General features: G+C 46.0%; 2 protein-coding genes across 8 annotated transcripts in view; one reads left to right on the forward strand and one right to left on the reverse strand.

The window, feature by feature from the left end:
* Positions 1 to 4606: 4606 nt before the first annotated feature.
* LOC139060924 (uncharacterized) lies at positions 4607 to 22132 on the reverse strand. Of its 6 annotated transcripts, none has more exons than XM_070540240.1 (5): positions 21868 to 22132; positions 19549 to 21371; positions 15550 to 15746; positions 9388 to 9428; positions 4607 to 5971 (listed from the first exon to the last, which is right to left on the reverse strand). In XM_070540240.1, exons 1-5 carry the CDS (start codon positions 21991 to 21993, stop codon positions 5747 to 5749), a joined length of 2412 nt encoding a protein of 803 aa, XP_070396341.1. In that variant the 5' UTR covers positions 21994 to 22132; the 3' UTR covers positions 4607 to 5746. The 6 variants fall into 6 exon arrangements, with proteins under 6 accessions (XP_070396341.1, XP_070396342.1, XP_070396339.1 ...); XM_070540241.1 differs by having other exon boundaries at positions 19549 to 21492; positions 21868 to 22000; XM_070540238.1 differs by lacking the exon at positions 21868 to 22132 and having other exon boundaries at positions 19549 to 21836.
* An 82-nt stretch (positions 22133 to 22214) lies between these two features.
* Positions 22215 to 26291, forward strand: part of LOC139060923 (complement C3-like) — a 184687-nt gene continuing 180610 nt past the window's right edge. Inside the window, exon 1 of one of the 2 annotated variants that reach the window (XM_070540234.1) lies at positions 22215 to 22574. In XM_070540234.1, the coding sequence (XP_070396335.1) occupies positions 22352 to 22574 (223 nt within the window). In that variant the 5' untranslated portion in view covers positions 22215 to 22351. The remainder of the gene's footprint in view (positions 22575 to 26291) is intronic. The other variant, XM_070540233.1, reaches the window with a different exon arrangement.

Below are 26291 nucleotides of genomic sequence, written 5' to 3' on the forward strand. Positions count from 1 at the left end.
GGAAACAAATTCCAGTGACAAAAGTTATTTTGTTGAATTCGAGAATCTGCGAGCAAACATGCCGTTTCGTGGTTAAGTTCAATAATATATTCACTAGGTGGTACTCGGTGGTACAACGTAAAGACTGCGACGCTGTGGTCATAAGTGTTGCCTGCAGTGTACAACGCTATCGTTAAGAGCGTAGGCAGAGAAGATTGAATGCTTTGTCTGCATCTCGCTTCAACACGTCTTTGAAACTCGAGATTATACGACCTGAAGTCACGGTCATTTGGGCTCGGCTAGTCCTTGTGCCAGCCACAGCTTATCTACAAGATGGGGCGGGGCGCATCGGCCACTTGCGCTCTCAGCCACATTAACAGCCATGCGCAGTTATGGCCGACTAAAGAAAGAAGCAAATGCCCCCCCCACCACCTCCCTCGTTCCTGCTTATGCATAAAAAATGTATGCGTCGGGTGCCAACATCTATTTTGGCTCGTCTTTGCACGCTTTTCCTCACACCCACAGCCTGCAGGGTGCGATATGATCTAATTGAACTTGCACTTTATACAGAACACGATGGCGAGAAGATCTTGCCGCTGCTATAATGCTGCTACGCTTCGACGAACTCTGTCGCGTGGTACACGATTTGATGGTTGCGTATATTCACAAGCAGCCACATGTAATTCAACCATTGGATGATCTGCATCTGCTGCAGTTTACCTTTTCTTGCCTCAAAATTCCTTTGCCGTGGCAGTGAAATTTCGTTATACTTAAATCATGTATGAACACACTTTGTTATATTGAGATTTAAAATACCACCAGAGCTTTGGCTTATTCCCTCCCATTCAGTAATTTGTGCCATGTCTTGATGGAGACTACCATATGGAGATTCGCAGTCTTGATGCCATTTGCCTTGCACACCCTGCACGACGTGCTGCAACTGGCTATGTGTCATTGCGCAGAGCAACGAGGGCAATGCGTAGGAGGAGGAGCGAGCAAACGAGCATGAAACGAGGCACACAGTGGTTGCCTAGGCGACAGAGATGCCTTTTGCTCACTGCTTATCAGCGGTGTGCTCTGCACTTAACCAGTGGTGCAACAGCTGCCGATTTATCAGATCTACAGATATTTAATGTTTTCTGCTGATTCAGTGATAAGGCGTTTGAATCTACTGATTTTTCATCTCTTCTGCGGAAACGAAAACAAAAGCCGCTACTTTTCCAGTACAGAGTTTATTAGAATGCGGTTGCACCTCGTGAACGGAAAAAAAAAGGCGGTTTGGCTGAGAGATGAGTACATTCTTGCGATTCCAGATTCTCAAACCTGGTGCTATATATGTCCCACGAACAAAGATGGAGAAAGGGTAAATCGGTGAATCTGTGGAAGTGAGGGCACTACCGTATCCCAGACGTATGAAACTGCACCAATTGACTTTTTTTCCTGTGGCGCTTTGAGCGCCTGCCCTGTGGTAAGGGGAATAGGAACCTGCACTTAGTCATCATTGCGATAGCAATTATATTGACATTCCAAGCGCACTTTCTGCCATCGGCGTCACCATTGCCATGAAGTCCGTACAAGGCCCAAGGGTGATAACACCGTCGCCACACGCCATATGCTGTATGTGCAAGGGAAGGCATGCGAAGGGAGCCGACGATGGTGGCTGAATCTCGCCTGGGCGAAACAACGAAAGCAGGCAGGAAGTGCACCATCTTCCATCCATCGTGCGCAATGCACCCGATATTGTGGGGCACCGAGTAGAGGAGAGAGAGAGGGGCGGCGTTCTATTCCGGCTGCAACTATGCATGTGGCGGTCACGCAGCCGTATGTTAAGCGTGATCTGCATTGGGGGCAGTCTAGCTGCGTCGGCAGCCCGTAGCTTTGTGCGTGCTCTGGGTCCTCGGCGCTCGCTTTCCGTTGAAGTGATAGATGGCCACGAATGTCGCTTTGGTCGCAGCTGCTGCCGCATTTCTGCACGCCAGCGTTTTGACAGCAAGTTTCCACGATCGAGTCAGATGTGTTCATGTTTGCTTGTGCTCGTGTGTGACTCTATGCTTTTAATTTTGTGTGCCCATGTTTACAAGTTTATGCGGCCGATAAAACTACTGTCCTTACTTCGTACAGCTGTCCACTAATTTGCTATCGTAATCGATGCTTCGCCTTTCGGGCAAAACTGCGACTTCTCTTTTACTTACTAGTTCTGAATAGTGTAGTCGGGTTGTCAGTTTCTGCTCGTGTACGGCATATGTCACATGTGACAGAGCACGTCACCCATTGCGTCGCATTAACCGGTCAACTTCAGCGTGTGTGCTCCATTTAGAGCACACATACTTTAGAGCACACAACACTAAAGCTTTCAGGTACTATAATAACTACCATCTGACGTTTTTCAATAGGATATCGCCGGGTCTTGAATATTTCAAAATCCTTGCGTGATTATGGGTTTCGGAAACCCCAGGTTTCTCAGAAGCACAGCCAAAAATCTTGAGGTCGTTCTTGTACAGTTTCTTAGAAGCTACAATAATACTACTACTGAGCTTTATATAAGCGCTGAATTTGGCAGTTCAAAAACTGAATGCAGAATTGAAATACAAGATCTACTGATTTCTATTGATCTTTTGCAAAAATATAACTAGTATTTTTTTTTTTTTAGTTGTGGCAACACTGCACTGAACATGGCTTCAGCTTCTGTGCACCTGTCGCGATGTGCAGATATTGAGCGTGCGACCCTGACTGCTGTCAGTTTAACCAGTGTTACACAAATTTAGTTTGAAGCTATTAGGCTTTATGTGCACTTGTGAGCTTCCGTCGTTCCTACCAGTGTACGCACATACAGACTTGGTCGGCGTGCGCTGTAGTTGCCGCGGCTGATCGCCTGAGAGACCACACTCCGCTACGCACTTGCTGCTGTCGGTGCAGAACGTGCGCATGATTGCAAGTATAATCTATATGTAACTGTCTACGGGTGCAAACATAACAAGGGCAAGCAGCTTCCTGCCATGGCATGCAGCCTGACGCCCCCACTAGCTAGGCCTACGCAGCCCGCCTCGTCGGCGACCTAAACTGTGGCTTAGTGCTGAGTCAGAGAAACGCATTGCAGTGTCTGTGCGGCACGTGGAAAGTGGAGAAACCACCTTGATAACAAAAGTGAAGGCACGGCAAACACTCAAATGGTTGGTGACAATTTGGTCCATGGTCGCTATGTTTTCGACACTGTGCATACGCCGATCACTCCGAGAAATCGGACGACACACAGTACTGCATTAGAAATTTCGGTCGGAGACATTTTTTTAAAATTATTACTTTTTCTGATTCATGTACAGACCGCAGGTACTTGGACTTTGTCTGATTCATGCAAAGACCGCAGGTACTTAGACATTAACCTCTGTACGTTCATAAATTTATATAAAACTCCTGGTCACATGCTTCATTTCTCACCTGCGCTGCACCTTGGTCTACATCTTTTGCTCACGTACAACCTTTGAACACTTGTTTTGTGCGGTACCACTTATAGTGTGGATATTCGCGATTCCGGCGACTTACACTTAAGCGGTCTATGCTATATATGGTCTATATACATATATATTGCCGCTAGGTGTCACGAGGAGTCGGAAAAGCAGCAACAGCAGATGTTTTGTCTGGGTCAGGCTGCACGTCGTTGGCGTTCACGATATGCCCGAGAAACTTCAGCTCTTCATAACCGAAGTGACACTTTTCAGGCCTTAGCGTGAGATTAGTGGAGCGGAGCGCCTCAAGTACCGCCTCTAAACGCTTCAAATGTTCTTCAAAGGTCACCGCAAACACGACGACGTCATCTAAGTATACTAAACAACTGTGCCACTTCAGACCCATCAGAACAGTGTCCATCATTCTCTGGAATGATGCTGGTGCAGAGCACAGGCCGAATGGAAGCACTTAAAATTCATAGTCCATCCGGGGCAACAAAGGCAGTTTTTTCGCGATCTCGTTCGTCAACTTTGATTTGCCAATAACCACTCTTCAGATTCGTTAGATCCAGTCGATCTAACGAATCATCGATCCGCGGAAGCGGATAAACGTCTTTTTTTTGTGACGTTATTCAACTTTCTATAGTCGACGCAGAACCAAAGCGTTCCGTCTTCCTTTTTGACGAGGACCACCGGCGACGACGAAGGGTTTTGTAATGTACAGCAGAACTTGATCCCATGTTTTATGCTGGGCGTCTACAATATATACTATGTGCTTTATATAGCTTGTGACACCAGCCCGCCATTCCGATTAAAGGCTGATGCTGAAAGCTCGACTAGCTGAACCACCTTCATGCAGTAGCTTTTGCATGTAAAGTCGACGCTCCAATAACAAATTATCGGTCATGACGAAGTAATGTTTCTTGCTGATATCAGCGTGTAACGAATATGCTTATAATGAATATTAGATATAATGCAGGCATTTCATGTTGCATGCGATTTCATTGTAATGAAGTTAAAGTGTACTAATAAACTGTCATTGCTTGACAAAAACTACTCGTAATTGGGCCAAGATTTCACTATGGTGGGTGAGCTGGTGTCCGTGTCCCAATGGCAAAGGTTGCATGCAAATTGCATGTTGCATTGTGCAGAAAGCACACTGCTCGCAATTCATCGACAGCACATTTCGGAGTGTTGCAATTGGAATTTATTATGCTTCTGGTCGTCGCAAACATGCAGAGTGGCACATAATTGGTATGTAATGAAAGGCAAAAATGATCACAAGTGAAGCCAGTCTGCTGTCCCGCTTGCAAAAGACTTGATGCCTTGCAGGTAGAGAAACAATTGCATCAGTCTTCAAGGGCAGTAGCACCAGGCAATAAGTAGGAAGCAGCTCTCAACATTACGTTGCTGGCTGCATTAATGTGTTTGTGAAATTCCATTTGGCATCCCTTGTTTTTTTTTACAGGCATTAAGATTTTGCTGCCTGGCCAAGTACGAACATTCACAAACATGCTGTTCAAGAGGCTTGGCAAGATGACTGCAGTGTAGGTGCAGTCTGATCACAAGAATCGGCCATGGCATGAGCATTTTCAGAGAACTCCTGCCCCACAACAACAGATGGCACATCACTAAACTACACCGGACAGTTCTGGCCAAGCCAAACATGGAACAGTGCTTGATAAGGCTGAGAAACAGATCTCGGTTGCCCGTTTGTTTAGCCGACGGATGGAATGGCTTGATCACGAGGAACTGCTTGGCCATGAGCATTTTGAGGGAAAACTGCCAACCACCTCGATATGATGACAAAAGTAGCATTCTCAGCTGGCACATTTGTAAGTAAAAAACTACGATGAATTATTCCTACGGAGCCCAACACAAATGCTTAAGACAAGAAACTTGGGGGGGGAAAAAAAAATTTTGTGGACTTTTGCAGTCGATAGCACGAGGTGAAGGAGCTGCGGCCCTCTGTCCATTTTGCACCTTAGCTATCCTGCAGAAACGCTCGGACGACGTGCCTCAACGACAGAATATCTAAATACAGCGAAGCCTCCTTGGAGATTGCACTTTGGGAGTGGGAGGTCATCGGCGCACATTATTGTGATGTTGCCTTCGCCATTCTGTCAGATCTTCCTCAACAGTAGTGAACAATGGAATGGCATAACTAGGAGCTTGTTGGAAGGTGCCTCATTTCTAACAATAGCCCACCATTGGTTGGCAACAGGTGTACTGATTAAGGCCTGACAAAAAGAAAAAAAAAAGCAACAACCGTATGTTGTGTTGGCGCTTTGACACAAGTCCTCAAGGAAGGCACCTCCCTGTGGTCAGTTGATGAACAGCTCTTCTGATTTTATGCTTCCCGTTGACAGCGTCTGGGTGCTGGAGCTGACGAGAATTGGGGCCTTGGCGTATGCCCTCGACAAGGGAGACAGCCAGCGGTCTTCATCGCTGGTCTGCACGCCAATGTCGCGGAGGACAATCCGTGTCCTCTCCTTTTCGGCAGTAATTTCTGCTGCTACCATCTTCGCCAGTCGATGCAGCACATCGTCCTGAAAAGCATTGAGGCAGGAGAAAAGAAATGTAGAAGGCAGAAACATTTACAGTTTCATTACAAACAGCAACAGGGTAGGTTGATAGGGATTCTATTGACTAGCACAGTGTTGCTAAAAAATGAAATGGAACATGCATTACACACGCACTCACACACCATATTTTAGTGTTCGTAACCTGTCCCTGTGTGCTATCCACACCACATTAGTAAGGGAGCCTAAGTGTGAAGTAAAGCCAGCTCGATGCAGGCTTTACATTAGGCATACATTGGCCCCACATGTAAGCTATTCAGAAGAAGAGGGATTTATGGGGTGATAAAATGGCGTAGAAATAGGAATAGGTGTGTTCAAGCAGGATTAGCGTAAATGCGAGGATCAGCTAGGTGTAGGAAAAAAAATTTCCCACCATCGGCACAGCACTGGGTGTATAACCTGCGTAAAGATGAGCACACAAAAAAGCTCAATTGTATAAAAAGCCTTGCACAATTCCCGCTGCTAAGAAAAACTCTAGAAAGCTTGCTTTTTTTTAGACGCTCAGTCATTGCTGCTATCACTGCTGCTGCCTGCTGACGCACAGTGTGGCTTTACTGCGAAATGGGGCATGTTGCCAGGAAGTGGCATTTTGCAAGGCAAAATTTCTGTGTAGCAGTAACAGCAGACATTAAGCTAAAAGCATAAACCAGTGCCACAAGAAGTTCAAAGCACCACTTTTGAGAACAGAGCTCCTGAGAGTGAGTAAAGTTATTAATGTGAACACTCTTTTGTGGGTAATGGTAATGTCGCACAAACTATTAGCAAACCACAGCCACATGTGGCAGGTATATAAATTGTGCTTGCACGTGAGGTTCTTGCAGTTGTATTTCTTCACTAAATTGCCTTCCTAGTGCTTTAAAGGGCCCCTGAAATGGTTCGGACAAATTTTGTAGGCACGTAGAGTAAGTAGAACATTCGCACCACAATTTAAGTGAAGCGTTGCGTATTAATGGAGCTACAAGCAATTACAAGTTACCCTCCTCCCTAGCCATGCTTTTCCTCCCCAACTCGTTAGCCAAGCGGGTGGGGCTAAGCTCCGCCTTCACTGGTTCTGCGTCACGATACAACATCACATTGTCCACTTCCGGTTGTTTTGGAGCCCGCTCCCGCCCATGCGAAATGTCTCTGCTTGCTGCTTGGCCGTCAACTCCAAGCAAGAGCTATCGAAGCAGTGTGCGTTGTGAGCATTCTGTCGTAGCGCCGAACGTGTCTGGTATTCTGGCAATCACACACTAGCAGAACGTTTTGACAGAACGGTGAAGGCATAAACTCAAGCTGATGAAGGAACTTTAGCGTAGACGTACGTGAGCTGCCTGATCGGTCTCCAATGTCCAGCCACCCGTTGGCGCAGAGCTTAAACAGCCAAAGAAAGAGCTAATATTGCTCCAACCAAGTGTAAAACATTTTGAACATTTACGAAAACAACGTGTTAACGATTACACTCCTGCGAAAAATTTACACCAGCAACAAAGAAGAATACATTTTGTTACTGCTACTGTGTGTGGTTGAGCTCTATGCCACCAGGTGGCTGTACTGTGCAGACTATTCACATTTGCGCTTCTTTCTGTTCAACCCCTGAAACGACATGCAAAGGTACACGGCCAGGCCCTGTCCCCTTGCGCCTGCTTTTACCCTAATACCGGACTCGCGAAACGCTATTGTGTTAGTAATCTTCCAGTGTAAAGTGACGGCCGCAATCGCGCAAATCCTGGCGCCCATCGGATAGCGGCTGTCCAATGCACTGCAGCCAGTCCGCTCGTCTACTGGCTTGCAGAATGACACGATGTCACAGCGTGACATATTGCCACTCACTACGTTTGCAGTCCACAACGCAACAAAGTCGAATCATAGTGCTCGCGAAAAGACAGACTGACACTGTCTGCGGAGCTCTCGTCAAAGACTGAGCACATTGTAACACAAGCAGACAACACTTGCTGTGTGCCGGAAGTGCTTAAGTGTACTGAAAAATTGTTCTTGTGCATTCTCCTTATGTTACTTTCTTTTTATAAAAACAAATAACTAACATTCCAACTATTACAAAAATCATTTGTTTACCATAAAGATGGAAAAATTATCGATCACGCGTCCTGGTCAGCCAATCGGATAGCTTGCCCCACTGACGTCATATGGGCGATTTCCGTCATATGGGCAGGGGCGGCTTGAAATTCTGCCGAGCAGTGTGCTGCGATCGACAGTGTTGTGCATATTTAAAACCTTATAATAAATTACACGCTTTACGCGAAGCACTTAGTTTTGTCAATTAATGATTGGAAGGACCTACTCAAACGACTCGGTACGTGTGTAGAAAATGGTCAAAATCGTTTCGGGGTCCCTTTAATGCATGTTAAACATTTCAAAAGAAATATAGTGTGTAGTGTTGAAGAAATCAACACAAAATGGCTTCAGAAGTCTTCTCAGAATAAACTTGCAGCAGGGTTGCCACATTTGAACACATGTAAGCGTGCTGATGTGTGTGGAACATTCTCTATCGCTAATCAATATGTAAATGAAGCAGCAGGAGTAATAAGAGATTGCTGGGTCAGGCCTCTGTCCAGCATTTTGCATGAAGTAGGCTGCTGCTGTTGATGAACCCTCACCGTTCTGTGATGAATGTCGACGTTAATGTTATTATAATTAAAGCAATCGGCTACCCACCATATTGCTACCTCAGTCGCACAATGTGGCACTTTCGCTGCCAACCACAATGCCAAATGATACTACATCACAGTATAGCTTGTTATCACTGCACCCCAGTTCAAGCTCGTTAGTGTCCGCAGTATCCTGGCAGCTACTTCGTTTCAGTGGCTGTCAATCAAGTGGCCACGCACAATTTGGGCGTAACATTGGCCCCGCATGTGTCTGTTGTGGATGAGGTCCTATCGCTCTAGTATATAAGGTTACATGCTCCTTGTGCTGCCTTGGCACACAAATTCTGGGGGACCGGCCAAGTATGGGCACACACCAATATCACGCATGCACTGCTGAAGTCTGTCTGGGCACGTGCCCAGAGACCCAAGTTGTCTACTAGGCCAGACAGCAGCTAGCAGCAAGTTGTCTATTTGGGCACCCAGTGGCCCACGCCTAGTCGGTAACAAAGCAGCCAGCGAATACCTAATGGCCCCAAGCTAGTAGACAAATGGGGTAACTGGGCGAAAGAGGTTAGGTACAGACATAACGTAAAGAACACGCATTGCTTTAAAGAATTGCACTCGGTGACAAATCAAATATTTTGGCAGATGAACACACAGACTAGAACCGGACCAAAACAGCAGTTTCAAAGCACTGCACCTAAAGTGCTTTTATACTTCAGCGTGTGTTCATACTCGACATAAGATCTATGAACTTACTCGTGAAGCAACAGAAGAAAATAAACAGCGACTCACATTTACATCTGACATGAGGAAAGAGCTCCCTGAAGCATCACCTGAAATAAAAGTGCAAGCCAGATAAATTTATTATGGCAAGTCATACTGTCAAGAAATCAATTCTGTAGCCCGCTATATGCGGTATAAAGACAGACCAGTTACTAACATGCTTCACTCATCAAACTCTCTGTAAGGAGTAGCGCACAGAGCACGCAAATAGCAGCACATAAAGGCAATACATATACATGCGGTAAGTTTTTATGTACCATGCAAACATACAAGTGCATGACAAAAAAGCTAGATCACAAGTGTGTGTATTGATGTCATTTGATGAAGTTAAACAGCAACTGCAATAACTTTTATGGATGGTGTGGAGTTTGTCTGTTACTAACGAGCACCCTTTTGTGAATCGTTTTTAATGAAAGGTTTTTAATCAGCCATGTTTGAATGGAGTAAGTAATTGGCAATCAAATGCTGCTGCTGCCATGCCCCATCCCCCTTCCTTTTTAAGTCTCGAACTGTGCTTGAATCCGTGCACTCGCAAATCATGCCCCCCACACTTCTCCTATCATAGCAACACGATTTTATATAATGCCGCTTCATTTTCGCAGGGCACAGTATCAGTGCAGTGGTATCATTTTCTGCCACCAGATGGCAACCACCACCTTATCAATCATGAGACCTTTTTTTTCACTTCTGCCACAGGCACTGCTTTGCTATTATGTCATACAAACTGGTCAGTGGTGATAATGTTTAGATGTGTACATATGAAATGCTAGCAGGGATTTGAAAAATTTGAAGGTAAATGCAAGACATCATTTGAATGAAACCAGGTTCCTTGTTGCAAGAATGAACAATAATTTCACTTGTACATTCATGACAGCGTTACTTAGCAACATTGTGCATTTCTGGATGAAAAAAACGTTGCGTGGCTCTTTTAAAAATTGCCAGTTAATGCGGCCTGCTTATGTCCTCTGATAAATGTGCACAGTGAATTGACCTGCACTGGACTTTAAGTAGAGAAGCAATTTCACTCTATTTACATAGCAAGGTCAAACCCATTTACTAAGCCATGTCACAGAACTTTATAAATGTGATGCATTGGCTGCTACTGCTACGGGTGGCAGGCATAAGGGAAAGGTGTACTAGTAAACGACACGTACCGCATCTGGAACACATGACCAACTATGGCTTCAGTGCTTTGCTGCCCGTTTCACAATACACTACCAGATCCACTGAGAAGCTAATCCAAGAGCTCCAAATTACTTTTGTGCAAGCTGCAAGAGCGATGGAACGACAAGTGATAGGCATAACATTGAGACACAGGATGATGGCTGTACGGATTAGAAAGCAAACATGGGTAGGTGACACTCGAGACGAGATGAAGCGGAGTGGTGTGGACTGCCGTGGATATTCTCCACAAATAACTCTGAAAAGTGAATTCAGAAGGATTAATTGCGTGCCTCGCAGAGTGTGCAAGGCAACTCGGAAGAAGGTGAAGACAGATGCTTGACATTTATTGTTCAAGAGGCGGCAAACGTGCAGAATTGACTTAACATATGCTCCCACTGTATCAACCACCCTCAGAATTCGACCACTAGATTTGCAAGAGATACAGGTTGGAGCAGTGTGGTGTCCACTCGCATCATTTACCAGATTTGCCTAGTTATGCACAAATGTCCCCACATGTCCCCAACATATTTATTTATTTATTTATTTAACATACCTTACAGGCCCATTTAAGGGCATTGGGTAAGGGGGGACACAAAGTGCTTCAACAGGAGTAAACAATATATATAGTATATCAATACAAGCAGTCACATGATAAGTAAAGCAAAGTTCAAAAAAAAATGTTTGTCTAGGCTTTAGACAGCGTAAACACAGTAATATACACAAAAAATACAAAAATACAAGTGTAAAAAACAGGGAAGGAAAGAGGTCAATAACATCCTTATACAATGTTTCTACAGGAAGCTTTGCAATTCTTGGTGAAAGGCATCATACTTTGTTAAGCACGCAATGTTATCAGGAAGACTGTTCCATATGGTTATCGCATGTGGCAGTGCTGATGCATTAAATGACAGCGTATTGCCGAATATGCGCTTGGAACTATGGCTATTGTTAAGGCAATGTGACATGCGCGCTGGTACTTCAAGCGGCAACACATGAGGTCGATTACCATGAATGTATCTATGGAAAAGGCAAAGAAGACTTATCGTGCGACGAGTTTCAAGTGGCAGGAGCGAAATATCTGCTTTAATCTTAGTTACACTGCAAGTTCTGTCGTAGTTGCTTGTGACGAAGCGCGATGCTCTGTTTTGAATTGATTATAGCATATCAACTAAATAATTTTGATGTGGTGACCATACTGATGACGCAAATTCTAACTGTGGGCGAACAAAAGTCTGATATACTAATTTATGAACTGTAGCAGGGGATTTACGCAAGTTCCGTCGAAGATAACTCAGAGTTCTTGAAGCTCTTGCACAGATAGCTGTTATGTGTGTACTCCAGGAAAGATGAGTTGCAAGTTCAATGCCAAGGTACTTGTAGGACGATGTCGGAGGTACAGCGGTGTTATTTAGGACGTAAGAAAAGCGAGAGTTTGAATGTTTTTACGAGAAGGACATAACCTTACATTTGTCTGAGTTCAGGGTCATCCGCCATGTACTGCACCAGGAGCTGACAAGGTTAAGGTCGTTCTGTAATACTAAATGGTCATCAGATGTTTTTATCGTACGGTATAAAATGCAATCGTCCGCAAAAAGCCTTATGTGCGTTGATATATTTTGTGGAAGGTCATTAATGAAAATTAAGAAAAGAAGAGGACCAAGGACACTGCGTTGCGGTATGCCAGAAGTAATGTCAGAAATAAGCGATGAGTGGTTGTTAACAACAGTGAACTGTTGCCGCAAGGAGAAAACGTTTCGGAGCCAAGATAAAGTTAATGAATCCAGTTGAAGCGCGGATATTTTTGAGATGAGGCGACAATGAGCGACGCGATCAAATGCTTTAGAAAAATCTAAGAATACACAGTCAGTCTCTTGTTTGTTATGCATGCTGGAATGTAATTCTGTTGTAAATTCGAGCAACTGAGTTTCACAAGATAAGCCTTTTCTGAATCCATGCTGGTTAAAATAAATAAAGTTGTTTGATTCTAAATGGCGGTAGATATGCGATGCTATGACATGTTCCAGTAGTTTACAGCAGATGCATGTTAATGAGATGGGACGGTAATTTCGTGGAGAGTACTTGTTATCCCCTTTGAATACAGGGATAACCTTTGCAATTTTCCAGTCCAGGGGCAGTTCGCCAGATGATAAGGATTTCCTGAAAATATGAACAAAATTTGGCATGAAATTGTAACGGTATTTTTTAGTATTTTTGAGTTGGTAATGTTTATATCAAAAGATGTGGATAATTTTAGATTATTTATTAAAGACGAAATGCCATCTGCTGTAATATCTATTGGTTCCATAAAAGGATATTCAAAGTCGAGAAATATGGGTACAGTGGAACAGTCTTCCTGTGTATATCATTTTTGATACGGAGTTCGTTGCCTCAAAACATTGATTTAAGTTTGCTGGCATTCTCCTAGCATAACCATGTACCAACTAGCCCAACAAGCCACTCTCATGAATTGATTTAAGTGCAGGGAAACTTAAAGTGAAAACCATAGTTGTGTTACTGACATGCTGAAGTGAAGCCTCAGTTGGGGATACTTGGCAAACCAACTAATAATCAATTGTTTGCTGTACTAATTTTTCATTCTTTCTTATCTGGCGAGCTTCATACCTCAAGATGCTGAGTTAAGCGCACAAAACTTATCGTGAAACCCATAGTAGTGTTCGTTGTAAGCTGAAGTGATGCATCATCAGTTGTTGGTACGTCAGCAAACCAATTAGTAATTAATTACTGTACTAATTCATTAATGACTCGGCAAATATTTAATTGCTTTTGGTACAAATTATTCTCTATTGCCATAAATAAAGGAGCACAGGCTCTTAATTTTAATGTGATAGCGTTAAGGGCCCCATGTCACAGAAAATCTGGCGTAAGCATCCGGTGTCCAGTGTCAGACTTTGTTTCAGCAAAAAGATTTTCAAACCACCAATACCCAGGCGCTCTGTGCGGTGCGAGGAAGATACTGACCTAATTGAATTTCTCAAGCTAAAACATGTAGAAAAATCGTAAAGTGTGACTTGCACACAACTTGCAGACACGATAGCAACAGACTGTAATTTGACTATAGTACCAGAAAACATTATTCTGTTACGCAAAAACTCAAAGAAACCCCTTTTCCAGCGTTCTGCCATTTGCATGTGCCGGCGCATGAGTATCTCTGGGACCACGGAGGGGATGACCGGTTCCTTGCAATACCTCCAGATGGCGCTCGCCTCCGCCGCATTGCAGCCCACGCAAGAGGCAGAGTTTCTACCAGAAAGCCACCTTCGTGCCTAGCGTTCGCAGCCAGCATTTCCTGGTAAACATTACGTTTACATATGCTCCAGTTGCCAGGAAGCGTAAGAACAGTCGGGGATCTTTGAACGCTGTCGCATTCTACTCTTAAAGGTGAAGCTTAAGCGTCCTCCATCTTTTCTTTTTGGTGTGAAATGGCATTTGGGCTTTGTGGTAATATGCACTTTTGTTTGTTGTTATTCTTGGCCGGGCTAATTTCTTAACACAGGCCGATAGACGTAGTACAGCAAAGGATAATATAGCGTGATGAGATTACAAATATCGCAGGCATAGGGTGGAGTCAGGCGACACAAGGCAGGCATAATATAGCACTATGCAAATCCTGTGTCCGTGTTCAATATGAAATTTTCCTACACATCTTAACTGCACAGAACGCTGATGTATGTTGTGGCAGCTTTGAGGGGGACAAATTAGTTGGAACTGGCACTAGCATTTCCTGCCAAGTTATTTTCGAAGGCAACAGTGAATGCCAGAATTGAGTACCAGAAAGACTGAGCAGCTTGCCTGAAATCTCGGCATCAGTCTTTCATTAAACAATTATCCGACATGTTGCGCGGGCAAATTGGATCATTATACTCCGAAAATCAAAACGAGCGCAAATACAAAGTAAACAAGACACACAACAGCAGTGGTGTTTTCAACAGTGCCTTTTTCTGTCCAGTCATTTTATTTGTTCTCTTAATTTCTTATGTGTTTCACTAGATTTCTGGATGATTTAAATTCATTCCTGATGTCTACATAAGGTCTCATTCAACTCTTTGAAGCATTATTGTTATCCTAGATACATTTCCTCTTTCCCTTGCATTAGTTTTTCTGCATTGTCTCAAGTCCCTGCTATTTTCAATCTTATTGCTTTTTATTCAAGGCAGTATTAACTTTGCAGCTTAGCCACGATGCCTTGTTGGTAAGAACAATTTTCACTAGCTTGACAACCATGGAGCCTCCCGTCCATTTGACTGTAAAACTGCCGAGGAAGATGCTGAAAAAAGAATGTTGTTAAAAGAAACATAAGGGCATGGAGAAGTTACAATGGCAGTTGTCCGTCGGAGAGAACCTAAAACTGTTTTGCTCAGTTCTTCAGGGAGCTATGTGGTTACATATGTTCAACACCTTGACTCATTTCAGTTCGCATATGAATATTATCCTTTTTATTCAGCTGTGTTTTCTCTCTGTTTGGTTTTGTTTTTTTGAATAAATGCCACTTATTCAATGCAATGTTACAATTTAAATGAAGCGAAGTCTTTTAATTCGGCAAGGTAGAGATGATAGTGGATAACACGTGCGTGACCTCGTTGCCTGTAGCTGTTATAGCTCTCTGTGCCATGAGGACGGAGGCAATGTGTGATATGCTTGTTGAGGGTACAATATTGATTAAAGATGCAAGCACAGAGAAGTACAACAGATCCGTAACTAGAATTGAGGCTTTTATACCCATTTATACCCATTTTATACCCACAGGGGCACATACTATATCCTGGGGGACTGGCCAAGAACAGGCACATACCGAGCGGCCCAAGCTGTCTATTCGAGTACATACCCAAGCACACATACCAAATATGTTGTCCAGCTATTCAAGAGAATGACAACGAACGCCAAACACCACGGTAGAGGCAATGAAACATTCGCTTTTAAGTATTTCAGTTTCCTCGTGGAAGCAAAACCGGCATGTTAAAAAGCTGTATTTGAGCCAAATTCACGCACCACAACCTCCACCTGGACTTCCTGGAATGTGCGCGAAGTCGACGGGACTGGTGACATTCGGCGACGGATCTGGCGGGACGCCTGTCATAGACGTGGAGCTGCCAGACCCACTTAGTCTGCACGGCTCGTCGTCCTCCAAGGCTGCTTCTTCAGAAGGCGCCCGAGATGGAGTGCGAGACTCCTCTTCCTCCCTGTCGCTGCTCAAGGAGCAACGAGGCAACAGACAGAGCTGACACTTGGGCAGGCTGGCAAAACTTCATCTTAAGTAACAGCGCAAGAAAAACAGGACACTTAACGAAGAAAGCAATGGGGCAGGATGCGACCTGGAACAAAAGCAATGGGACAGTGCCTGTCCTATTGCCTCTTTCATTTGTGTCCGTGTCTTCCTCGCACTGTTCTTTAAGACAAGGCAACAGAGTTTGTAAAGGAGGCAAGCTCAGCAGTAAGCTCACGATTGAACCTGGCGTAGCTCTCGCACAACCAGCGCTTGAGCCATACAGATATTTCAGAAATAAAACACAATCAAAACGTGCTGCCAGACATGTTTTGTGGCAGCATCAGTGCTGTCCATTAACATATCAGCGAGCTTCACATTGCATTACAGTTTGCCACAGCTGTAGCGTACTGCTCAAATATTAAAGGGCAACTACAACAAAATTTTGCTTTAGCTAAATTGGGTACAAATGAGTAGTGGATACTATTAAAGCAATCTTGAAGAAGATGCAACGGTGGTAAGTGTCCAATTTTCTAACAGCTCTAGAATAGCACCCAAGCAGACGATGCATACACATAGCGGTTTGCGGATATGACAAACCCCAGCACATTGCCTCCGAGATTCTTACAGCACGCTGTAGGCACCACATTATCTCTGAGGCCGTGCAAGTGAGCCAAGCTAGTTATGAAATGTGTATTTCAAGCTTAAAATTTTGCTCCGAGGTTGCTCTTTGCCTACACTACCTGAAATTATAATTTTCGCACATTCCAAAATTTTGTTGCAGTTGGCCTCCAATCCAGCAGTTCATTTTTCGTTCCATCACTTTGTTGCTTGCACAAAAGTAATTGCCAAGATGTGTGATCAGTAAGCTACTGCACTGTATTGGCTGCAACTTCATCCTTGACAAACAGTGCTGGCACGGGTGCCCTTTTGGAGCACTTCTCTGAAATGGAGTGGTAGCAGGCACCACCAAGCTCACACTCGTTTTACCTTTTCACAGCATGTATTCTTGACACTTAAGTTCAGTGGCTGGGTCATATTACATGGTACATAATGCTTAAAGGACTCTTCTACTGTGTAGAATGATGGCGTATAATTTGTACGAACATTTTGTAGCGTATTCCTTCTTCACACTTTGTTATAGCTTGCAGGCTTTGCACAAATGAAGTTCAAGAAGCAGAGGACAGTAATATGTCTTGCTTTGAACGCAGATGTGCAGTCCTCAGATCAGTCAACAATGCAAGAGTGTGCACCAAGCAGTACTTTCTGCGCTTCCTACTGACAGTCATCAGCATTATCTGCAAGATGACTTGTTGTATGCGCCTTGGTTCGAGGCATGTTCCATCTGCAGTTGATGATGCGGAGTATCAGTGGTGCCACACTACTGAAGGAACTGCTGTCAAATAAAGGTGTGACTCAATCGCACGACTGCACACACTCACATGAGTGCACAGTCACAGGTAATGTGCAACGCTGTGACAACAGTGCTGCAGTGATTTTTTTTCAGACCACAGAGAAAATGTGTCTCAAGCTCCAGTGCGTGCAGCAATGGCAATGGTGTCAGCAGAGGCCAACAAGGATATGTTTCTTTTTTTTTGCACTGCTGGATGTTACGTTAAAATTAAATTCTGGCATTTTACGAGCAAAAACCACGATCTGATTAGTGAGCATGCCGTAATGGGGGACACTCTGGATTAATTTTGATCATTAGGGTTTCTTTAACATACATCCAATGCGCAGCACACAAGTGCTTTTGGCTCCATCAGAATGCGGCTACCTCGGCTGAGATCATACCCGCGACCCTACGCTAACAATGCGTCATGGCCACCAAGCTATTGCAGCTTGTGCTACTTGACATTTTCTTACAGATTTAAGGACTGTACACACTGTATTGTGATAATGTGGAAATTACTGGTTACCACATAATAAGGAAAAGTGACAAAGTGTAGGAAACACAACAAGGAACCCTGCTTGGCACTCTTTGGCTAGACCCGGCCTCTGTGCCATTAAAACACAAACCATCATCATCAGCAAGAAATGAAAATACCGTGACAACATGTCATGTTTCTTCTAGCCACATAATTTTTTGCCTCCAATGCAAGCACGGAAAGGTAGTGAAATACCAAACTGCTCAATTTTCAACACTGCTAATACGTTATAATTGCAGGTACATTAACCCTTTGACTGTAGAGTTATTGCCCTGACTCCTCTTCAGCCTCTGCCGTGTTTTTTCACATGTTGGCTCAGTGGACATTACAGGGTACAGAGAAACTGCTTCTCCGTTGTCGTTTTCTCCAATTTCAGCTTTTGTGAAATTCATTGATTCCTCTTCTGTTATAGTCCAGACGGACAGACCAGCCACACTTGGGTATGGTTGCTCTTCCAATTCGGAGCCCCAGCCATTCTTTTTTTTTTCCCCCACATGTTGGTTTAGCGAACATTTCATGCAACATAGAAACGGGTTCTTCATTGTTGGTTTCTACCATTTCGAGTTCATCAACAGTTCATAAACCTCTCTGTCTGTCGCATTGCGCATGGACCTGCCTCACCGGTTCGTCATGGCGGTCCTGCCGAGGCATTTGCTCCACCTGCAGCCAGAAATTTAACTTGCAAGATTTTTGTGCGTTTAGATGACGAGGCATTATGCGACAGTGGGTGGCCGAGTTATCTCTGGAGTGGCAGTCGAAAGTGTTAAGGAACACTCAAGTAATGCAGCGAAAAAGAATGCTAGACAATGGCAAATAGGACTTATGTGGTACAGAATGGAATAAATAGATATGCGGTGGTCAAATTTATGCAAAGATCTCAACAAAAAGGCGTACTTCAAGTACCTAGGAATCTCAGCTGTTCAATCTAGCAGCAGCAGCAGCACTATTGGGTAACTTTAGAGATGGCTGACCAATTTTCTGGAAGTTGCCATAAATGTTTCACATGCCTCTAGATCCCTTCCTAATATACAACAGACATATGCACCCAAGGACTAAATCGCTACACACAGCACTTGCCTTCCATAATTAATAATCTATAAAGTGTTCTTTTGTAACTGTAACAGAACACTGTTACATGACTACACAATGTACATCATGCAGTACCAGAATGCAGCTGTCACATCGCTTTTCTTCAGACATCACATACAGTCTTATTATTTAGGCACTATTTGCAGTTGTTCAAATGCAAACAGCACAGTGCGTGGTTTGCTGTGCAACTTAGTGGAAACCAAAGGACACGGCCAACTGTGATGTGCCCTGAGTGGCATTTATAACACATCGAAGTTCGTCGTACAGCTGTATGCTTTTTTTGCTTTTCATTAGGTTGTACGAAAAACGTACTCCCCATGCGCTCCACTGTCCGCATTTGAATGAATGCAGGTTTTTAGTACCGAAGTACACACCGACCGGTTCAAATTAGCACTCTGTTGTCGTTGTTGCTCATGTTACACTTACCAACCTATATTATCTACAAACTGTGCTGTCATTTCAGAATCTGTATAGTATTTACTATTTTGTTGTTACAAACTGAACATGCGATGAAGTGCATATCCCGTCAAGCCTCTACATTGTCATTTTGTCTACTCTCCCAAACACATGTTCTCATATGTTAAAGGAAAACTGACGAAAAACATTAAGTTAGGTTAGACTGCTAGATCACATGGTGAGCCAGGAAGGGCCCAAGATTGAGAAAGGTCACAAAAATAAATCGGAGGAAAGTAGAGTCTTGACAGAATACCTCATCTGTCTAACTGATTTGGTGTTTACAGTAACCCTGTATTAAAGACTCAAACTTACACTTCAGGCCTGAAGTCTCCGAAAGAGCTGGTGTTGCCTACAGTCTCCAGATCCCTTCGGAGCCTCTGGCTAAACTCCTCGGGACTCAGCTGTCGGACACCTCTTGGTCTTCTTCCTTGCCAGACAAGATCACAGCGCACAATTTCTTGCCCTTTTCTGTTGACACCAACCATGTAGTCGAGGCTCACTATGCTTCCTTGGTGAAGCACCTCGTTGAGGTCACCCAAGAAGATGCTTCCATCTTTGTAAAAACAATCACTTGTAAAGTCTATCTTCCTAAAAGCTCCGGACTCTTTAACCTCACACTTGGCAATGCACTCCATGCTTTTTAATATTGTGGCCTTGGAGTTCTCATAAATGGAGACAGACGGCTGGATTGTACGGGGTGGCGATGGTGGGGAAACCCTCCTGACAGCCGGCTCTTCGCCAAAATCATCCTGCGACTCCTGTACACAGCTGTCCACTTCTCCATCAGGGTCTATGCCTTTGTTCACAATCTTGTTGAAAACGTCCTCACTATCGCCCACGTGTGGCAATGCGGGCCTCTGCCCCATCCACACTAGCGTTGCAACCCACGCATTATCTCCGGCATCTACAGCATCAAAGTACACTTCTTGTCCATCGCTAACTTCCCAGAGCAGATTGTCAAGTGGCTCCTTGTCCCGGAAGACCACATCAACTGTTGCACTAGCTACACTTGCCTTGTTAATGCCAAACTTTATGGTTCCTGTAGCCTCAGATTCTGGGTAGAAGAAGCCACGTTCTCCGGACAGTTTCTGTCTGGCTTCCCACCCTGACAAGGTCGAGCTTAAGAGATCCAACTTTTCTTGAATAGAAGTATCGCTGAAATCTGCCCTGGCCGAGTTTGAACCCCAGTCTGGATAGCCGATTGGAGATTCATCTATGTCTGCGTCGCAGCTGCCGGTATCTTTGTCGTGAAGAATGTCTTGGATGTCTGACTCGTCATCAGACATGAAAACCTCGTTGCCACTTTCATCATCAGATTCAAAGGTCCCCTCCCGCCCAGATCTGCGGGCCAGATACACTGTAGTGGCTTCCCACTTGACCTTATCCGATGGCTTCTTGCTGGGCTTGGCGTTGAAGCGCACTTTGTCATCGACGGTGAAGACGTCTGGCAAGTTCTTGATGGATTTTCCCAGAGATCTGTCCACATTGTTGGCGTGAAAGAAGGCGCGCTCCCTCTGGTTGCGGCCAAACTTGATGAATCCGTAGTTCGCCTTCACCGTCTCTATGACGCCGTCCTGGTTCATAATCGGAGCCGTCGACGACGATCCCACGCCGCCACCGCAGCTGCCACTGACGCTGTGCGGAATCGGCGACGAGCAGGTGGACGACGGGTGTGCGCTCTTGATTCGTGCCACGCGGCTGGCCCGAAACTTGGCCTCGCACTCCCTGGGTCCCGCCTTGGCATCCAGGATGACGGTGTCGTTCACCTGGAGCCCCGACGATGGCAGGTTGCTGTGCTCGCCATTCTCGAAGGCCTGCACGTCGAAGTAGACGCTCGTCTTGATCGGGTACTTGACCGAGATGAAGCCGTACACGTTGAATATGCGGTACACGGTGCCCCTGACGTTGGTCAGACAGGTGACGTCGTCGTCGTCACTGCCGCGGTCCGAGTTGGATGTCGGGAAGCTCTCCATGCTGCCGGTGGGCGAGGAGACGGTTGTCGCCAGCCTCCGGCTCTTGGTCCGCACATACACGTTGCTCTGGTTGCGAATGACGAACACCTTGGGGAACTGTTGCAGGAAGATCTTGAGGGACTTGACCGAGCAGCCGTACTTGGTTCGCAGGTCGGACGGCAGCTGCGACAGGTGACCGGTCAACTTCTGGAGCGAGATCCCTTGGTTCGACTCTACTCGGTCCTTTAGAAACTTCACCATAGCCTCGCTCGAGTTGCTCCGCTGCCTAGCCATGGCTTGCGCGCTGAGGTGAAGCGACAGAGCGAAAGAAGGAAAGACAAGGCACAGCGGTAAAGCGTGCAGCAGGAGAGGAAAATCAGGCTGGGTTAGGGCAGAAAAAGAAAAGACAGGAAAGCAGAGCCCACAAGCCGCGAGATCGCAGGGTAAGGGCGCCGCAACCAAGACAGAGCAGCTGCCCGGAGCCAGAGGCGCGGCCGAAAGCGCAGGCCATGCGCGCACACAGTGCATGCATTGTAATCACGCGGCAAGGCGGGCACCCACATCGCAACCGGCATGTCGCGCGACATCGAACTAGCACCCTTAAACGTTAAATCGCAGGCCAAAGGACGCAAAAAAGCCATGGTGACAAGCACGATTCCACTATACGGCATAGTCTTACCCGTGCACCGATACCGCCGACACGACGTCGATGCCCCGACCACGACCGGCGAGTTTCTGTTACCCGCTGCAGAAAAATCGTCCGCTTGCTTATCCCCTGTTGCGGCTGGGTCAGTGGGCTTGACATGGCTTCATCGCTTTGACGAGTGGCGCGCTCTATCCGGATACAGCTGACTCGTCGGCTTCCGGTTTTTGAATAAGCGCTTGGTTTTGCCTGGTTGCTTTTCGCGCGCTTTGAACGGTCTGCTGCTGCTGCTGCAACTTTGAGATAGGCTCAGAGAACGTGTGCAATATGATCACACGGAGAAACCGGATGACAGTCTTTTGCAACGACTTTAGCGCTCGCCGTCTCTGAAGGCTGCAGTGAGGGTTTCGTGTTGTTTGCCGCATGGCGGCGGGCCGATGATTCGCTCTCGTGAAGTTTGAGCTCCGGTGCGCCCAAGACGCGCTGTCTTTGACTTTCGGAAGGGTGCTCAGAAACGTTAATGCGAGAAGCGCGTTACGCTTGCCTTTTATATTCTTTTTTTCTTATGTTTAGTTATTTGTTTGTGACCATGCAAATACCGCATGTCACTTGCACGATCAAAGAGGGCGGTTTATTCAAAACTCTGTTCACAGACGGCTCATACAGTCAGAGTTTTCGGCACAGCGGGCGTGTCAACACGTGTGGTTCTCGAAGAACGCCAATCTTGAGCACGATATTCCTCGGTGAGCTCGTCGTACTATTGAACTTTTCTTTCTATGTTTTGCTCTTCTCATTTTCGTTCACGTATAAGTACGAAAAGCCAAGAAAAGGTTACGTTCTGTTGTAGCTTCCCTGGCTGTCAAACTGTGTTCGATATCCCTGGTGGTATGGTATGGTAAGACTTTACTCTGGTCCTTCTGAACGCGGGCCGCTCCCACGTCGTTACAGAAAGGCCGAGCCTCTCTGCTGCGTCGCGGGCCCGATGGACAGCCGATAGCTGTGCTTGAAGATCTAGGCTGCTTAGGACAGCCTCCCGTTTGGACATGACGCTGTAGCCGAAGGTGCATGCACGCGCGACTTGATGAAATGCAGCTTGTGTCCGGCTCGTTTTTGAAGTGTGAAATTCTTTTTTTTTTCTTGCTTCATTCCAAAGGCTAATCCTTCAGCACAGATTCGACGATTGCTCGTCGATGCAAGGCAACAATCACGACCACGTCACCGCTTGCTTCTTCAATCATTCGACGAGGTCCCGTGTTTGAGTGAGTGAGTCCCGTGTTTCGATCCCTATAGTACTGTCTCATTTCATCAGTGTAACTAAACGAGCTATGACTGCTTCGCGTAAACAAATTATTGCGCAAGGGGCATGTCTTCTCAAACCTCCGCATGCACACCTACTATATGTATAGTAGCCTTCCACGTCAGTCGTTGTCATTGTTTCCCTATCACGTCAGTCAAGTAAAATCACTTTATTTTTTCAAACACATGGGAAGCGAATGACCCACTACAATAGCTTTGTGGCTATGGCTTTGTGTGACTTAGCGCGAGTGGTTGAAATGTGTTTATCTAATGAGGTCGCGCGGGTACGATCCCGACCGCCAACCGATAAGGGCGGAATGCAACAAAGTTTGTGTGCTGTGCATTCGGTGCACGTTAAAAGAATCGCAGGTGGTATAGTCACTCAGTGCGGCGTAGCCCTGTTAGCAGATTGCGGTTTACGGCACGTACGATACCCCGGAATTTGATTTAGTCGTATCGGGACCAACAGGCGAGAAAGGCTACATCGGTCGCCATTAGTCTTCGCGTTGTCAAGTCAGTGTGTCGTCTAGCTCGGATGAGAGCGGCTGTAGCGTTCTAATATTCCAGTAGACTATAGATCGGCAAAGCATATCCCACGTGGCCAGCCCGGTAAGCGGCCCATGAAAAAAATTTACGAGAAACGGTTGACACCCGAAAATTTCTATCAGTTCACCGATACGTAGGTCGCACAATGCTTGTACTCGCTAAGCTTTCAGCATTGCGCGTTAGCAGCATGAGCAACGCGTTTCGAGATGGATCAGACACATGGCCTATTTAAGCGAACTGCTTCTGCTGCCAGTGTACTCCTAGAGTAATCCTATAAATGCGGTTATCACTCTTGGCATTGTCGGGCCGGTTTTCTTTCTGGCCAACTAGCTATGCCACGAAAAATGCGGACCGATACCGAAGATAGTGCAGTATAGAAATATGGCTCAATCCCGAAGGTATAGTGGGTATATATATTTGCCACCGTATATGTGCCGTTCTTCAGTGAACCTCTTTGACCCCAACTTGGGTATGTGCCCCTGCGATAGTGCGTACTCGATAGGGGGAGTAAGTTCAGCGCGTGCTCCCCGCTGAGGCGTTTCTTGCTTACTGAAATGTTTTTGTTGAAATGTTTTTTTATTTAAATCATCGTATCACCGTATCGTACATTGCCGGATCTATTACAAGTAGACGTAACGATACAAGGTAGATAAAGAACTATTGAGGGGAAAAAAAGGGTTGTGGATATGTAGGCAAAAATGCCAGGATGATAAACATGTACAGCATACCTGATTAAATCAAGCAGGCTCCTCAATATTTGTCACCGACCCGTTTCAAAGGGGAGGTCAGTAAATCATCATCATCGATGGTGGCGCCACCGTCGCCACGTGACATCCACGTGACCCTGCGTTCCCGGATGTTGAGGGGCCCTCGCGCCGGCAGTGCGTGTGCCGCGTCGGAGACCCTACAGCAGCTGCTTGGAGCTTGGACAGTCGTTTCACTCCGCTCTATCTGGCATTGTTACTCGGTGCCGGAAACTGTGGTTTTATTCTCCACCGACGTGTTGTAAAGAAAAAGAGCAACGGAAACAACGGTGCGTTGAACCGACGACAGCCAGCCGGAACTTCTGGATAAGAGGACGGCAGCGCCGCCGCAATTTCAGCGTATTTTTTTTTCATCGCTCAGCGCTTCTCAAGGCGTCCGCTCTATAGACCCGCTCGCCCTATTCTAGTGTACTTTAAACCTGCGGCCACTGGGCACGTGACCCTGGGTGCGTGCCGCTCTTCAATGAACGTCTCTGACGCCACTGCGCATGCACCATTTGTTATGAACTTCACGACGGCGCCGTCAGAAGGCGCATGGTGTCCTGAGGGAAGCGTGAGAGTAGAGCTGGGTTGCATTGCACGCTTCATACATGACGCGTTTCGGCTATTGGCATACTTGGTTATAATCATCGTAGATATGAGTTCTGCTCGATTCTCTTACGAGTCATGACGTAACTTGTTTCCAATGTTCCACGTTATGTACGACATAATCGCGGTTAAACATCCAGACGCTTTGACGACTCGTTTTTCGCTTGATCAGCGGACTCCCCGTCGCTTCAAACTTGAAATATCGTAATAAAAATCGTTCTTTAATTCTATATGTGGTCCATACGACTCTACAAGGCTCGGGTACATGAATACAGACAACACTTTTCTACCCTGAAAAGAGCTGATAGAATTTGTTACGTAGCAATCACGCTATAGAGCCTTCGACGAGTGATGCATAAAAGCCGACACGCTTGACATGCTAAGATTCCGACGATCGCCGACTGTGGTCGCCGTTGTACTTCGAATGCAACTTGCTCTTGTGGGCACAGGTTCACCCCCCAAAAAAGTTGTCATATCTACAGTTTTGCTGCTGTGTTCTTTCCCGTCGCTATATACTACGTGACATATGGCGGAAGTGCTTGTGCATTCATGTACCGGACGCCCCCCCCCCCCCCCCCCCCGCAAAGCCGCGATCCAAGCCGATCAAGCAGAAAACCGCACCAACTCTGCCCCGGACAATCGAGCAAGCCGCAGGCTACAAAACCTGCCCCCGGAGCACGGACTTCAAGAAGATCGCGGCCAACTCAGCAACCCCAATGGCAGCCCCAGCGTACCCCATCGTGCTGCAACAGCCCAGGGAGCCACCGACCTTTTGCGTATCATCCTTCGAAGGCCCGGAAAACTGGCTGGAAACATGCGAAAGTGTCGCTGCATTCAGTAGCTGGAACTCCGATGACAAGGTGCGGCATGTGTACTTCGCCTTAGGAGACGACGCCAGGACGTGGTTTGAGAACCGGGAATCGACCCTGACGACGTGGGACCTGATCCGCAACGGCTTCCTGCAGACCTTCACGAGCGTCCTGAGCAAAGGGCGAGCCCTTAAGCTCTGCTGGAAACCCGCTTGCAACTGACCAACGAGAACAGTGCGATCTTCAGCGAGGAGATGACGCGCCTGTTGCGCCACACCTAGCCGGACAGGTCCGACGAGAAAATTCGGTTCCTCATGCGTGGAATAAAGCAAGAACAATTTTTCACCCGCCGTGGTTGCTCAGTGGCTATGGTGTTGGGCTGCTGAGCACGAGGTCGCGGGATCGAATCCCGGCCACGGCGGCCGCATTTCGATGGGGGCGAAATGCGAAAACACCC

Source organism: Dermacentor albipictus, chromosome 6 (genome assembly GCF_038994185.2).
Source record: "Dermacentor albipictus isolate Rhodes 1998 colony chromosome 6, USDA_Dalb.pri_finalv2, whole genome shotgun sequence".
Lineage (NCBI taxonomy): Eukaryota > Metazoa > Arthropoda > Arachnida > Ixodida > Ixodidae > Dermacentor > Dermacentor albipictus.